This window comes from Arctopsyche grandis, chromosome 4 (genome assembly GCF_051622035.1).
Source record: "Arctopsyche grandis isolate Sample6627 chromosome 4, ASM5162203v2, whole genome shotgun sequence".
Classification (NCBI taxonomy): domain Eukaryota; kingdom Metazoa; phylum Arthropoda; class Insecta; order Trichoptera; family Hydropsychidae; genus Arctopsyche; species Arctopsyche grandis.
The window spans coordinates 7,895,810-7,912,227 of record NC_135358.1 but is presented as its reverse complement, the minus strand read 5'-3'; the positions used below and the strand labels follow the sequence as shown (position 1 = coordinate 7,912,227).

Below are 16,418 nucleotides of genomic sequence, written 5' to 3'. Positions count from 1 at the left end.
TTAATTTTTTACAAAAAAAAACAATGTTACTTGAAATAACAGAAGTTGACCTTACTATAAAGTAATTAAAAAAATAATAAATTTTATCTTATTATTAGATTTCTTTTGGAAGAGTTTTAAATCGTCTTTCTTCAAATACAATTCAATTAAATTTAGAAAATTCTGGTGTAATGTAATGGATAATAATTAAAATAATATGATACAATCAAGAAAACCCATAATAAGTTTATCCGCGTTTATTTGGTATGTATGTACATAGGTTATATAATATATGTAATATAATATTAGGTCTTATTTTCATTTTTCATTTAATTTTTTTATATAGTGAGAATTTATCTAAACAATTTCAGCTATTGAAAAATTTTTACTAATAAGAGTAGTATTTTTTTTTACTTAAACATGTGCTTTTATTAGAAATTATTAACTTTTTTTTATTAAATAATAAAACTTTTTATAAAAATAGTTCAATTTATCTTTATCATTAGTTCTATGATATATGTACATATGTATGTATATAGATCAGGTTAAGTTTCATTAAGTTAACCCATTCAAAAAAAACCTTGCAATATGAGCACTTTGACACTACGAATATGTATATGAGCGGTTATATTTAAAAGTGGCGGAAGTCAGTTCCAAAATCACTATTTCTGTTTTACTTAATTCACAAATTGTTATCACTCATTTTAATTCGGTATGTCCAGAATCTTGGAAAAGCAGAATAAACGTATTACAGGCCAGGAGTAATTTTAAATATTGCTAAACGCAAAACATTATATTCAATGTTTTACAGAAATATTTCTCGAAATTAAGAATAGCGGACTTATGCCACTTTCAAATATAACGGCTCTTATATACACATACAAATATGGATCTATTTGAATAAAATTCGTACTTGAAATTAATAGAATAATATATATATATATACAATATTATAAATGAAAATATATATTTTTTAATTTCTCTGTGAAGATTTCTATTTAATATAATAAAGACTCGGGCTTTTATTTTGTAATGACTCGATTTGTTTATTTTAAGTTATTATAATGGTATTTTAATTGGCGTTAGTTTTACACTGCAAATGTTAATGGTTATATTATAGGAAATTTGTTGACATTATGCAGTGAGAATTTAAAAAATAATCTAATCTTTGAGCTTATAATCCAAAGATCAATTAAATTCTTATCACATTTGAATAATTAATATAATATAATATAAACAATCGTCGAACAATGTTCTCGTTGTTTTAAAGTATAATTATACATAATTAATTTGAAGTCGAAATTAAAATATCATGTTATTGTACATTATAACGTTCGAAACTTTTGTATTGAAGTCGTTGTCATGCAAAATGATTGACTCGTTGTCTTGCAGAACACTTTTCACGAGTACCTAGTTATTTGACAAAATAATTGAACGAACGATTGTCAAAGAGAAAATTCCATTCGAAACTAACAATTTCATAGCTGGAAAATAAAGAATGGAGTTTTTCCCGTGTCGTGAAGCAACAGGTGCCTTTCAAGACAATTAAAATCATTGAAATTTCTTCAAAGTTTCAATGTGATTTTTCTTAACGATCTAGTAATTAAATCGTCGAAAGTACAAACTTGGTGAAATGACACACGTTTTGAATAATGTTTCGATTATACGAAATGCTAATTCGACCCAGACTTGTAGGACACAAGTCGACGCACACTTTTCGATTACCTACCCTCAGAAATTGTCTAGCCCCGATGCCGGCAATTCATTACTTATTAATGACGACATTTATTTGAATATAGTGCTGCTGGAAACTTATTCGTATCCTAGAAAAGCACGCGACAAAGCTTTAACACTGCAACGAATGAATCGCGCCCATAATACCCCAAAGTGCAGTGTCAAAATCAGAAGTAACATCCTTTCGACCAAATATTTAGTATTTTATTTTTCTTCGTATATAAATTAAAACTTACGCTTTGATTGTATACAAAAACAGTGGGGAAAAAATAATAATCTCAATCTCAAAGTAATAAATCACGCAATATCTTTCAATGCCACAATGACGAAAGTTGCAAAGTAGCAAAGTTAATGGAAAACTTTACTCATAAAAAACTTTGACTGGATATTCTCATTATATTATATATTAATTCGATTGAAGGCTTTGTACTGTTTCGTCTTGAAATAAATAAACACGTCACACGAGGGTTACGTTTAGGTGGGCTCGTTGCTGACAAACTATGACTACGAATTTAGTATCTCACGAGACTACGCCAATATCGCCTCACTGTCGAAAATTGTGTCCTAACGTGACAATTACACTATTTTTTGAACAAATAAAAAATAAAATCACTCTAAACCATGTAAATGTGCAATATTTTGTGATAAAAGTGAATGATTTCCACATTGCTTCCGATTGTAATATTTTACTTATATCGATCAAACGAAAATACGGATTTATTCAATATTCAAAACAATAAAAACGTTATTTTTAAACATTTTTTTGATTAAATTGTGTGGTTATAATCTTAAAATATTACTACAATATAATAATAAATATTTAATTTGCATCTAGTAATCAAATTATCGATTGAAAATTGTCTTTTCAGTGTAAAAATATTTATTTATTTAAAGTGGCGTTAAATTTATATGCATATTTCCGTTTAAATTACATTTGTGTAAGTGCAGGGATACCTTGAACTATTCTATGTATGCAGATATTTTAAGACAAAGGCCAAATAAAATTGTAAAATAAATTTTGTGAATACCTACGAGCCGTTTGGAGAATTTTATGATGCTTCTGATAGTGTAATGTGAAATGTATCGGAAAACTTGCATGTGTAAACGATATTGAAAATGTGATGCGCCTTGTGTCAAAAAATCGAATGCTACATACATATATATGGGAAATTTTATGTGAAACTACTTCAAATATGCAAACTTTCAATGCTGATTCGATGCATATGTATTGTCGTAGAATAAATTTAGTAATATTTCATTTTATCGATTTATACTGTCAGGAAATTGTAGGGCGGTCGGAAATTCCATTATGATAATAGCGGATATGAAAATTTGCATAATTAACTCCTGCACTTCGTTTGAAAAACTCATGCAATTCAGAACGGAATTGAATTCGGCGGTTAGCTACAATTTGCATTGATTATCTCTTACTGTATGTACTCTGGAAATTATTTAATGTACATAATTAACGTATAAACGTTGAAATATGCTCGTTGCTATTTCGTATAAAACCCGCCACGCGGAAAGATGACGAATCACTAAAGTAAACTGGTGTCACGCCATGAAAATACATTAGTTTCGAAATCATAGTCAGCTAAGCTAATAAAGGCATAAAAAAGTTTTTTATGGCGAACCTTCGAAGTTCGAAAGTGTATTGAATAATAGCGAGGACCTAAATGTGCAAAATGTCAATCCGCGGCGAGCAACGGTCGTCTTCTTCGTCGGATGACAACAGTGATGTTCAGTCGCAAACGTCACTCACCAGATCTTCAAAGACGGACGATAAGACTTTGAAGTTCAGTTTGAACCTGACCAAAACGGACGAGATCAGTTACATCGAGCTGAACAAGCGCAAGGCGATGGTGAAGGATTGGAAGAAAATAATGGACGACATTTTGGTTTTTCAGCGAGGAAAAATACCACTGCTGCTCGCTGTCGAGGCTGGCAACCAATCCATGTGCAGAGAGTTGCTGTCTTCCCAAACCTCAGAACAGCTCAAGGTCAATCTCTTTCCATTCTTATAACCCAACAATGATATATCAATCTCTAACTGTTTGAATTGGTGCAAATAGGCGACAACGACAAACGGCGATTGTGCTTTACATCTGGCAGCTCGAAGAAGAGACATAGACATGGTTAGAATATTAGTCGATTATGGAAGCAATGTGGATGCTCAAAACGGCGATGGACAGACACCTCTACACATAGCATCAGCTGAAGGAGACGAAACTCTAGTGAAGTACTTTTACGGTGTTAGAGCTTCGGCTGCAATCGCTGATCATCAAGGTGCGTCTTTCAATCTTACAAAATGTCGTTTAAGAAACTTTTAAATAATGGGTATTTTTATGTTTAGATCGAACTCCTATGCATTTGGCTGCTGAAAACGGTCACGCTAGTATCATAGAACTTTTGGCTGACAAGTTCAAAGCGAGTATATTCGAAAGGACCAAAGACGGTAGCACTTTGATGCACATAGCATCGCTGAACGGACACGCCGATTGTGCTATGATGCTCTTCAAGAAAGGAGTGTATCTTCATATGCCGAATAAGGTATTTAAATTTTGCCATTTCGTATAAAATTATCTGTTGAATTTTATTTTGATTGCATTAAATGTGTAGGGTGGAGCCAGAAGTATACACACAGCAGCCAGGTACGGCCATGTAGGAATCATCAATACTCTTCTTCAAAAGGGCGAAAAAGTAGACGTCACCACTAATGTAAGTTTCGTCAAACTTTAGCTTGAAAATATTTGGTTTTATGTGAGGTTTTTATTTATTTATGTAAATTTTAGGATAATCATACGGCGTTACATATAGCAGTCGAATCTTGCAAGCCTGCTGTTGTTGAGACTCTTTTGGGTTATGGAGCAGATGTGCACATACGAGGCGGGAAACAACGCGATACTCCTTTACACATTGCTGCACGTGTCCCAGGTGGAGAAAAGTGTGCTTTGATGCTGTTGAAGTCAGGTGCTGGAGTCAATCTTCCTACCGAAGATGGACAAACGCCTGTTCATGCGGCAGCACAACACGGCAACCTGTCCACGCTGACGCTCCTACTCGAAGATGGAGGAGATCCTCTCAACAAATCAAAAGTAAATTATGTTCATTTAAATTATTGTCGTTTTTTGTATTATTTTTGGTATATTGAATTTATTTTTATTCAGGTGGGAGAGACGCCGTTGCATTTGGCAGGTCGAAGTTGCAGACCCGACATTGTACGTCAGCTGATCGAATTCGTAATGGAAAAGCATGGCGCCGAAGCTACCACGTCCTACATCAACATGGTCAACGATGACGGCGCCACTGCTTTACATTGTGCTTCTCATATAAACCAGGAAGATGTTGAAACTGCTGGAAACGATCGTGAAGTGGTTAGATTGTTGATTCAACACGGTGCCGATGTGACTTTGGAAACCAAACAAGTGCGCGAAACTGCTTTTCATTATTGTGCCGTTGCCGGTAACAACGATGTTATGTATCAAATGATTGAAAATATGTCATCCACCGACGTGCAGAAGGCCATGAACAAACAATCATCAGTGGGGTGGACGCCTTTGTTGATAGCCTGTCACAGGGGGCACTTGGAGCTAGTCAACACGCTGCTCGCCAATCATGCTCGAGTTGACGTCTTCGACACAGAAGGCAGATCAGCTCTGCACTTGGCGGCTGAACGAGGATATTTAGAAGTATGCGACGCCCTTCTCACCAACAAAGCTTTCATAAACTCAAAATCAAGAAACGGAAGGACGGCTTTGCATTTGGCGGCCATGAACGGATACACCCACCTTGTTAAATTTCTCATCAAGGACCATAACGCTGTGATAGACGTCTTGACTCTGAAGAAGCAAACGCCTCTTCACTTAGCAGCAGCCAGTGGTCAAATCGAGGTATGTCGCTCGCTGTTGGAATTAGGAGCTAACATAGACGCGACCGATGAACTAGGACAGAAGCCCATTCACGCGGCGGCCCAGAACAATTTTTCAGAAGTGGCACAGTTGTTCTTACAGCAGCATCCGAGTTTAGTAATGGCAACCAATCGTGACGGGAACACTTGTGCTCACATAGCCGCCATGCAGGGATCCGTGAAAGTGATAGAAGAGCTCATGAAATTCGATAAGAACGGAGTGATATCGGCAAGGAATCGATTGAACGATTCTACTCCTTTACAACTGGCAGCCGAAGGTGGACACGCTGACGTGGTCAAAGCATTGGTACGCGCTGGTGCATCAATAACTGATGAAAACAAATCTGGATTCACCGGAGTGCATTTGGCAGCTCAAAATGGACACGGGCAGGTGCTGGAAGTCATGAGAACGTCAAATTCTCTGAAGATATCTAGCAAAAAGCTAGGACTCACACCCCTTCATGTGGCGGCATACTACGGACAAGCAGGTTAACTAAATATAATCTTTGAACTGTTGCATCTAATGTGTACGTATACTTAATGGCGTTTTATGTTTAGATACTGTTCGAGAGTTGCTGACGCATGTGCCTGGCACAGTAAAATCAGATGCACCTACTGGTACTTCTTTGGTGGGTGAACTTGGGACCGAGTCCGGCATGACACCTTTGCATTTAGCCTCATATTCAGGTAACGAGAACGTTGTCAGACTGTTGCTCAATTCGGCAGGAGTGCAAGTTGAGGCTGCTACAACAGAAAATGTATGTAAAACTCATGAAAATGTTTTCAAATATGGTATTGGTTATATAGTCTATGTAATGCATTTACTTTTTTCAGGGTTATAACTCCTTGCATCTGGCGTGTTTCGGCGGTCATATGCAAGTGGTGGGTCTCCTCTTGAGTAGATCTGCCGAACTTTTGCAGAGTACGGATCGTCATGGAAAAACTGGTCTCCACATAGCCTCCACCCATGGACATTATCAGATGGTGGAGGTATTGCTGGGACAGGGTGCTGAAATCAACGCTACAGACAAGAACGGGTGGACTCCTTTGCATTGTGCTTCGAAAGCAGGCCATTTAGACGTTGTAAAACTGTTGTGTGAGTCGGGAGCATCTCCTAAGACCGAGACAAATTTTAACTGTTCGGCGATATGGTTCGCAGCTTCCGAGGGACACAACGACGTGTTGGAATACCTGATGCACAAAGAGCACGACACGTACTCGTTGATGGAAGATCGTAGATTTGTATATAATTTAATGGTGTGTTCGAAGAACTACAATAATAAGCCGATAGAAGAGTTCATTTTAGTTTCACCCGCACCAGTAGATGCAGCTGCCAAATTATCTAATATTTTCATTAATTTATCTTCTAAGGTGCGTACAAATCCAACCATATATACCGTGCATATGTTTCAACTGAATAAATTTATTGATTTTTGTTTGGGTGTTGTAGGAAAAAGAACGAGCCAAAGATTTGATATCAGCTGGCAAGCAATGTGAATCGATGGCCACAGAACTGTTAGCTCTAGCGGCTGGGTCGGATTCAGCTGGACGCATCCTCACTGCCACTGATCGTAGAAATATGGAATTTTTAGATGTTTTAATAGAAAATGAACAGAAGGAAGTCATAGCCCATACCGTAGTACAAAGATACCTCCAGGTAAAAGATAGGTAATTTCTAGAAGGCTATGCCTTGTAAAATGACAGTGGACTAAAGGAGTCATATTCTATGCGACAAGTTGCCTAACACATTATAAATAAATCTTTGGTATATAAACGACGTAAATATATCTAGCTTGAGTTCGCCAAAATCATTCAAGGACGTTTAAGAAAGGAAATAATTTAAATGCGCATTTATCGTAATTTGATAAAATTTTTGTGAATTAATAAATATATAATATCATTTAAAAATATAAATGTAAAATTTAAAAAAAAATTCTCATATATTTAAAAAAAAACAACAATAGAAAAATTATAATTAGATTATAAAATAAAAGAACGTATAAAAGGTCGTATATTGATATTATATAATATTTTAAACATAACAAAAAATACTTAAAAAAATAAAATAAGCAATAAAATTAAAAACCTTTAGTAAATAAAAAAACACATGATCTTTTGAAAAATTACAAATCCGTTGTTTTAATTAGGTCAACAATTTTAGTTACTTTTACAACAGAAAAAATATAAAGCAATCTAAAGTGAATTAAATGCGCATTAACGTTGAGCATTAGATCTCGCATATATGATCGGCAATGTCTCAACCGGCCACCGTCCAAGTAGGCCCATTCAATAGCATAGGTGTTTAATCTTTATAACTTGCGAATTTAGAATTTGCCAATTAAACTGAAAATTTGTTGTAGTTGAAATCATGGGATTTTTTCTGCGCATTTTTTAATTGTTAAATGATCGAATTTTTTTTTTCAATTTCATACTACATACAAATAAATTATTGCTCATTGTAACATTTTTTATTTGACTGATATATATTTATTTTATATATAATTTATTTTATTCTAATGCGCAAATAATTCATTCTAAGGAGCAAAGTTATTTTTTTTTAACTCACCGTTAAATCGTACCCTTTAAGAAATAATGTAACCAGATAGACGTCCGAACACGTAAACCCAAGACCTTTTTTCAGCATATTTTCCGTTATCTACATATTTCAAATCTTTGATATGATCAACTGAGGATCTCAAAGCTAACAACATTCCCCATCTGAATCCAGCTCATGCTTTTTGTTTGGAGTTGGAGCAATTTTTCACTCGTCTTACATATAAAGACACCAACAACAGCTACGAGAGATAATTTGGCAAAGTGTCGCATCGTCTATGACTCCTTTAAGTTTTGTATGAATGTTCTAGAAATCTCATTTATAAGTAAGTGCATGCATGTAATATAACAACTGAACCGATCGAGTGTGTTCTTCGTCTCATTTTGAATTTTGATTTTTAGGAATTGTGGCGGGGAAGTTTAACGTGGGCCCCCTGGAGGACTATGTTCCTGTTCATCGGTTTCCTCATTTGCCCTCCCGTGTGGGTCGTGTTCACACTGCCACTCGGCCACAAATACAACAAAGTGCCAATCATAAAATTCATGTCGTATTTAACGTCGCACATATACCTGATGGTGCTGCTGATGATAGTCGGCATAACGCCAATCTATCCGGTGGTGCGTCCCAGCCTCCTGCCGTACTGGTACGAGTGGTGTTTGCTCATCTGGTTAAGTGGTCTGCTACTCTTCGAGCTGACGAACCCCAGCGAAAAGTCGGGCCTGGGCTGGATCAAACTGGCTGTTCTGCTTTTCGGGATGTGCGGTGTGGCAGCCCACGTCTCCGGGATGCTGTTCATCGACAAGCCGTACTGGCCCACGCTGATGTACTGCCGCAATCAGTTCTTCGCACTGTCGTTCCTATTGGCGTGTGTTCAAATACTGGACTTCCTGTCGTTTCACTACCTGTTCGGCCCTTGGGCCATCATCATCGGCGATCTGATGAAGGACTTGGCGAGGTTCTTGGCCGTGCTGGCCATATTCGTCTTCGGGTTCTCGATGCACATCGTCGCTCTGAATCAGCCGTTCAAGAACTTCACGCCCGAAGAAGTGCGCAGACTATCTAGACCCAGGCCTAAAGAATACTTCTCAGACGGTAAAATATACTTCCTTATTTATTACTTCAATTCTATCTTATACCTTTTATAAGTTTTACTATGGACTGTTCAAATATATAAAATGTGTATACTTGTTGGAGTACTGGAGTCTCTATCTTCTGGGTCTATAAACTGTTGAGCTCTTTTTGTTTAATCTTTAACTCTCTCATGATATGAATATTCAGTAATGTAATTCAGTCCCCGAGTGACACCTATCGTATTAAACTTGTACATATATACATACATTTATAGATTATAAATTTGAAATCATAGTCAAATAGTTGTGACATGTGTGGTAGGTAGGATAGTTTTGCTAATTTGATGAGGAACCGTTTCAACAATGCAATTATGTAGATAAATTGGCAAACTCTGATAGGAAACGATCGACTTGGATTCACAAATATCCAAGTCTAAACAGCAGCACTACAGAAATACTTTTGAATAAATTCTTTTCAATCGAGGTCAACCCAAACTGATAATTGAAACCAGACCTGCTCCTAGAGCTGTCAACTTAAGAAATATACGGTTATTGGACTCAAGTCTATCACTAGCCCGTTTCGGATGCCATTGTTGTGGTTATAATGCCAAACCAAGTCCATTCTTTTTCTACTGGAATTTGACCTGGTTTGGATATACATACATACATAAACTGTCACTCTTTTACGGTGATTTTTAGTATGTAGTTCCTTTCTAAAATTAGTACTACTAAATATTCAACCATATACGAATCTGAATGACTACTGTAAAAGTACATATGAACATACATATCAGTACTCGAATTTATCAAAGATTAGTGGTTCTACCCAGCTTCGCTCGGTATTTATATTATAAATATTTTAAACATGGCAAAACAATCTAATAGTAGACATTAATTTGCTTTTTTATTAAGTTTATTTGAATCGAAAAAATATATATTCAACGATATCGATATCGTCGTCATGGAAACTTTCATTTGTTTTCGATGCTCCCACCCAAACCTTACATATGTACATAGTTACATACAAAGTCTCTTTCAAAATTATATAAGACTAGTGGTTTTACCCGGCTTCGCTCAGTATTTGTTATATAAACCGCTTAAACATGACTAATCTTATAGAAAAAATTTTATTAAATTTATTTGAATAGCTTTATTTTATATAGATTTATTAGAATATTCATTTGTTTTTTTTTTTAATAAATTGACTGTCACGAACAAAGAAACATATATACTAAGTCTCTTTCGAAATTATATGTATACCAGAATCCGGCGGCTGCGCCCCCGGCGCCCTCTGGGGCCGGAGGCGAATTTATCTGTCGTCATGGAAACTTTAATTTGTTTTTGTTTCCCACCCAACTATAGTTACAAAGTCTCTTTCGAAATTATATATTAGATTCAACTTTTATTTGAAAAAATGTTTTTTTTGCTCGTTCGTTGTATAGTATAAGATAGAGGCTCCAGTGATGATTTGAGGATTGGTTTTTTTTAATGAATATCATTTATATAACTGACTTATGCAATTAGATTCAATGTCCAATGTTCGAGCGAAACGAGGGATTCCGAATGACGTAGAGTGGATCGATACGTCTCCGAAAAAACCTTTTTACACGGATAGCTACAGGAGAAAGCACAGACCCGGGAGTAAGTTACATGTCAGGGAATGTTAGGGTGGGCAGAGGTGGCAAACGGCGGTACGCGGGCCCTCTAGAGGCACGCGGACCACCGTTGAGCCACCGCTGCTTGCATCCGCCTCACTAGAATGTTGGTGTTGGAATGCGACCCCCCACATAATTCACCCTCACAACCTACTTTTACCTATGGAATGCTTTTTGATAAATATCCAAAATCAAAAAAAAAAATTGTAACAACTCTACATCAATAAAAAATTACAATTGCAAGTTTGTTGCATCCCGCCCGGAATGAAAATCATCGTTTTTACTTCTCATAGCATGGTGTTTTATTTGTAAGAAGGTTTTTACTTGTCGATGTTAGTTTTGATGTTGTTTATTTTACTTTAGCTGTCTTGTTCTAGATGAATACATTTTTGTTGTTGTTGTTTTTTTTTATTATTTTTGGTTAGAATGTGCGCTTTTTGTTTTGATTGTGAAACTTGCGGCGCATCCAGTTGATCATCGAATATGTCGATGCACCCCACTCCGATGGAATGAGCCTTGTTTGTTTTTAGTTTTTGTTTTGTTACAGGTCGCACGTTTATTCAATAACTGGTACGATTTAGGCAAATGTTGCGTTCAGTTTTGAATTTTAGGCTGTGTTCAGTAGAGGCGCAACACTGCGTCCAAAAACCTCCCCTATCGCCACCTTCGCCCGCTCGTCGCACAGGGATGCTCCCAGTATGTTACTCATCGTCTTGGCAATCCATTCTCTTTACGTTTCATGCTTTCTTTTATTTTAACTTTTTTTTGTGTTTGATTGTTTTGTGTTTTGGAATGTTTTTGTTTGTTTCGCGTTCTTGGACGTTTGTTGACTGTTGATGTTTTTTATTTCTGGTTTTTTGATTGATTGTTGTCGTTCGTTGTCGCTTCAGATTTTTCTATGATTTGTAGATTCAATGAGTGAGTTCATTGAAGCTGTTCCGTCTAAAACAGTTTCATAACTGGCGAAGTGTTACACACGTGTGTGACTGTGTGTGGAAAATGTTGTTTTTTCCCTATAAAGAGGTCAAACTATTGGAATTTTTAGAAATTTAGAATTAGAAATAGACTTTTAGAGTAACATATGTATTTGTCTGTGAATTGTGATATTTTAACTTTTTATATGGAAAAATTTACATTTTCTTTTCTATATAACGTGTGCTTATTTTTTCGGACGTATATACATATGTATGTAGTTCTGCAAAAATGGTTCAACCCATATGAGCAAAATTTTGTAAATTATAAAATTTGGGGATTAATAAATCAATAAAAATAATAAACAATTTTAATTATACATACATTTACATTTATTAAAAATTGACAAAAATTTTTTTTGTGCAACATTCATCAAAGTTATTATGTTGTGACAGATTTTTATTTTTAGAAGAAATTTATTATTTATACGGTTTGTTTTTAATGTGTATGTCTTCAGTTAATAATCTGGTGAAAATTGTCTATTTTATATTCATTTTTAATTTATTTAAGCGTTAATATGTACAATAATAACCGTTTCTCCACGGTTGACCGCTATATACGTCATGCGTAAACTGGCGTGATTCACTGTGTAAACAAAATACTACAGGCGTGATTCACTATTTAAAAATAAAAATACTTCAGTTGTCAATTGACATATTCGGTCATTTGAATAAATATTGCAATATATATTTATGGTCGAAAACTCGATTTACAAATTCGCTGAAAACGTACCGCGAAAATTAGTACGGGCAAATGGATAATGAGAAAAAATATACAGTTCAAAGCCTGCGTTTGTAAATGTGTTTATAATTATTAAATCATATGGGTTGGATACTGTTTTGCAAAACCGTCTTCGTTTATTTAGAAGTATAAAAAATAAAAAGCATAACATTGGTTATGGAAGAATAAAATAATGTTCCTTTTTATATGAATACTAATTTGTTGATTAGTTTATCTTTCAATGTGAATTACATTATAAAGTCTATGATGTCTGGTCAGCTTTTTAAGAGTTAACTGTAGACTGCCACTTTTTGATTTTGAAAAATCTGTGTAAATTTGAAGTGGCGACTGACGATTTTTATGTTGATTTTTTGGCATTATTGTTTTTTATTTGTTTGTTGGACGGCTTGTTGTGTGTTAGCGGCCTTGTCAGCCTGTTGTAACTGTTTGTTGAGAAGTTTTTCCTCACGAAAGAGGAACTGATGGGCCTTTGTTGTTGGTGACTTTCCCTCTAGCGAAAATGACACCGGTGGAGGCTTTTGAGAAGTTGTTTTTCGCCGTGTTCGGGCACACCACCCCCGACGACATCAACTACGCGCCGGAATCGCGGCCCGAATGGACCGAGAGCCTCTTCAAGTTGGTATTCGGCGTCTACTTGTTGGTGTCCGTCGTCGTCCTCATTAACCTGCTCATTGCTATGATGTCAGACACATACCAACGCATTCAGGTAATTTTGGGCAACGCGTTCACTGCGGGCATTCGCCCTGTTTTCCATTTCTGATTTCAGTCAAGATGAATCCCATTCTGTCGTTCGAGCTGCTATTCTTCGCCGTGTTCGGTCAGACCACCACCGAGCAGACGCACGCATCGCCGCCGGTGGAGCAGCCGGCCTGGACCGAGTACCTTTACAAAATCGTCTTCGGAATATATATGTTGGTCTCCGTGGTCGTTCTGATCAATCTGCTCATTGCTATGATGTCAGACACGTACCAACGGATACAGGTAATGTGCGGACGCGACAATACCAACGACGCCTCCATCCGCATCTCACTTTACATACTATAAGCATTTCATTCTAGAACTTTTATTAAAATCACACATAACATATGATACTACTCGTATAAAAGGTGCTTTGTTTAGAGGTTTCCTTTTCGAACACTTTTCAATCAACAGCCAATTTGACATCATATATATAGGAAGTCCACTGGGTAGTAGGGAGGATTGCAGGAGAGAGAGAGACAAGTAAAAGCGATCTTAATTCAATCTTATTTGTTTATTTAGAACAATAGGTAATCGATGCGCGTACGCAACCGGCGCGTCAAGGCGCGACGCCTACTACTGTCGCTCGGACACGGTTCGGTAGTACCAACCTTAACATTAATACATACAGTGCATAATACCAACTGTTCGGCATGAGCCACATCATTATACATAATTATAATCATTTTATATTAATATCCTACATATATATGATTTGTGCTTAGTTTGGTTTGCCATTTTACCATGAATCGACTTACACCAGATAAACGCTTTCAAATTGTGTAAATTTATTTCGAAAATCATGGATCCGTTCGCGAAAGTTACATGCCATGCGCTACGTCCATGTTACAGTCGTGAATTGGCCTGCAAGATCACGTGGTTTAACCTTATATAGGGATATGTGAAGTCGTTAGTCTATGCCGATAAACTAGAGACGATGAACGACTTGGAAGCCTTCGCCACGTTATTGCCGATATACGGCCACAGCTGCTCGAAAAAGTGGTCGAAAATTGGACTTCCATATTGCGCTTTATTCGAATCAGCCGCGGCGTCCATATACCCAATATCATATTTAAACCCTAGTGGCATAACATTAATTTATTTCGGAATTCATGGTTCCGTTCGCGAAACTTACCATGCGCTACGTCAATTTTACAGTCGTGAATTGGCTTCCAAGGTCGCGTGATTTAACCTTATATGGGGATATGTGAAGTCGTTAGTCTACGCTGATAAACCAGAAACGATGAATGACTTGGAAGCCTTCGCTGCATTATTGCCGATATACGGCCCGAGCTATTCGAAAAAGCGGTCGAAAATTGGACTTCCAAATTGACAAATTGCGCTTTATTCGAACCAGCCACGGCATCCATATGCCAAATACAGTATTTAAACACTAATGGCATAGCATTATCTTCTAATAAAGTCAATACCATGGTCATTATCACGATTTTTATATGTTTTATTTCATTTTAAAGTTCTATATTTATAAAAACTACATCGTATATTTACCGAGGTCAGCACAGTCTATACAAAATTTGTGCAATTCAGCGATCGGTGCAGGTTCTGAACTCTGCCAATTCAATAGTTCCTTACTAATTGACCTATATATGTCACTTATAAAGTAAAAACCACACGCTGAATTTCAACTTATAATGATAATCATAATAATTAGAGTATGTATTATTAGTATTTAAGATTTTGTGTAAGCATTGTTTGTGTCGAGTTGTCTAATAATGTGATGCTTGCAGGCGCAATCTGATATCGAATGGAAATATGGCCTCTCCAAGCTCATCAGGAACATGCATCGAACGACTACTGCACCGTCACCATTGAATCTTGTAACAACTTGGCTAATGTGGCTCATTGCGATGTGCAAGGTTTGCTATTTGTATTTGGTGAAAAAAAATAATGGAAAATACATATGTATGTAGAATATTCATGTTCTTTTTTGCTTTAAATAGGCGAGGATGGCCAAACGAAAACGACCAAGTTTGGTTCATCTCATCGGAATGCAGAGGAATCAAATGAGCGCGAGGACCAAAGCTGGCGCAAAGTGGTTGTCGAAAGTAAAAAAGACTCAAGTTGTACCAAAAGGTGCTGGTTTACGTTTCATATGTATTTGCTTAATTTTGTGATTACTTCAATTTTCATCCAAATGCATAATTTCAGATTCTGTAGCTTTGTCAGTTGTCCATTTAAGTCCTCTCGGGTCACAATTGAGTTTTTCCAGTACTACTCGCATTGAAAATGTGGCCGATTGGGAAACGATAGCCAAACGTTATAGGGCTTTGTGGAGAGACAGCACCGAAGGACCAGGCAGAGCAGAAAGTGAAGATGTTGCTTCCACAGTATCAGAATTACCCGGAGCGACAACGCCAGCTCCAAATTAAGCCTAAAAAATCAATTATAATTTTAATCACTGTTTGCAAAGTTCATTTTAATATATGTAATATTACAACGTGAACGAAACCGTAAAAACGTCGAATATTTATATATTATTTTATTTTTTTATTAGTTACCCATATTTTATTTGTATAAATACATACATATCATTCATTAAATGTGTACTATCAAAGAATCAAACTGAACATAGAATAATCGAAATATAGATAATAAAGAGGATGTTAGGTTTTTTCAATGTTTTATATTGTCGATGACGATTATATTTTTGCAAGAAAAGCCCACTGTTTTTAATGGAACTTTTGTATTACCCAATTTATTCAATTCTATTTGTACGTATGTGTGTGCATGTAAATAATGTTATGTAAAATATATCAGTATATATTATACTACTAAATATACATATAATGTATGTAAATATGTTAGCGACATATGTAATACTTAGATTATTTTTCATTAATGTATATTTTATCATATTAAAATGCCAAAATATAAATCTACTGTTCCTTAAAATACGTAGATAGCAATAATATTTGTAGTAAAAAATGCATTTGTGTAATTTCTAATGTAATCTTTAATATTTTCATGCTGTTTTTAGTTTTTAACAATAAAATTATCAAAAAATTGATTAATTAATCCTTATTGTTGTAATAGCATTTGTGTAATTT

The 16,418-nt window shown here is 35.9% G+C and overlaps 1 protein-coding gene across 1 annotated transcript in view; it reads left to right on the top strand.

Moving 5' to 3' along the window:
* The window catches only part of nompC (no mechanoreceptor potential C), a 65,787-nt gene extending 50,047 nt beyond the window's left edge, over positions 1-15,740 (top strand). Inside the window, exons 5-18 of the mRNA XM_077429331.1 lie at positions 3,621-3,713; positions 3,786-3,999; positions 4,067-4,263; positions 4,333-4,431; positions 4,506-4,808; positions 4,881-6,108; positions 6,179-6,378; positions 6,455-6,991; positions 7,071-7,277; positions 8,576-9,266; positions 13,379-13,593; positions 15,099-15,227; positions 15,312-15,444; positions 15,520-15,740. Of these exons, the coding sequence (XP_077285457.1) occupies positions 3,621-3,713; positions 3,786-3,999; positions 4,067-4,263; positions 4,333-4,431; positions 4,506-4,808; positions 4,881-6,108; positions 6,179-6,378; positions 6,455-6,991; positions 7,071-7,277; positions 8,576-9,266; positions 13,379-13,593; positions 15,099-15,227; positions 15,312-15,444; positions 15,520-15,740 (4,467 nt within the window). The remainder of the gene's footprint in view (positions 1-3,620; positions 3,714-3,785; positions 4,000-4,066; positions 4,264-4,332; positions 4,432-4,505; positions 4,809-4,880; positions 6,109-6,178; positions 6,379-6,454; positions 6,992-7,070; positions 7,278-8,575; positions 9,267-13,378; positions 13,594-15,098; positions 15,228-15,311; positions 15,445-15,519) is intronic.
* Positions 15,741-16,418: the final 678 nt, after the last annotated feature.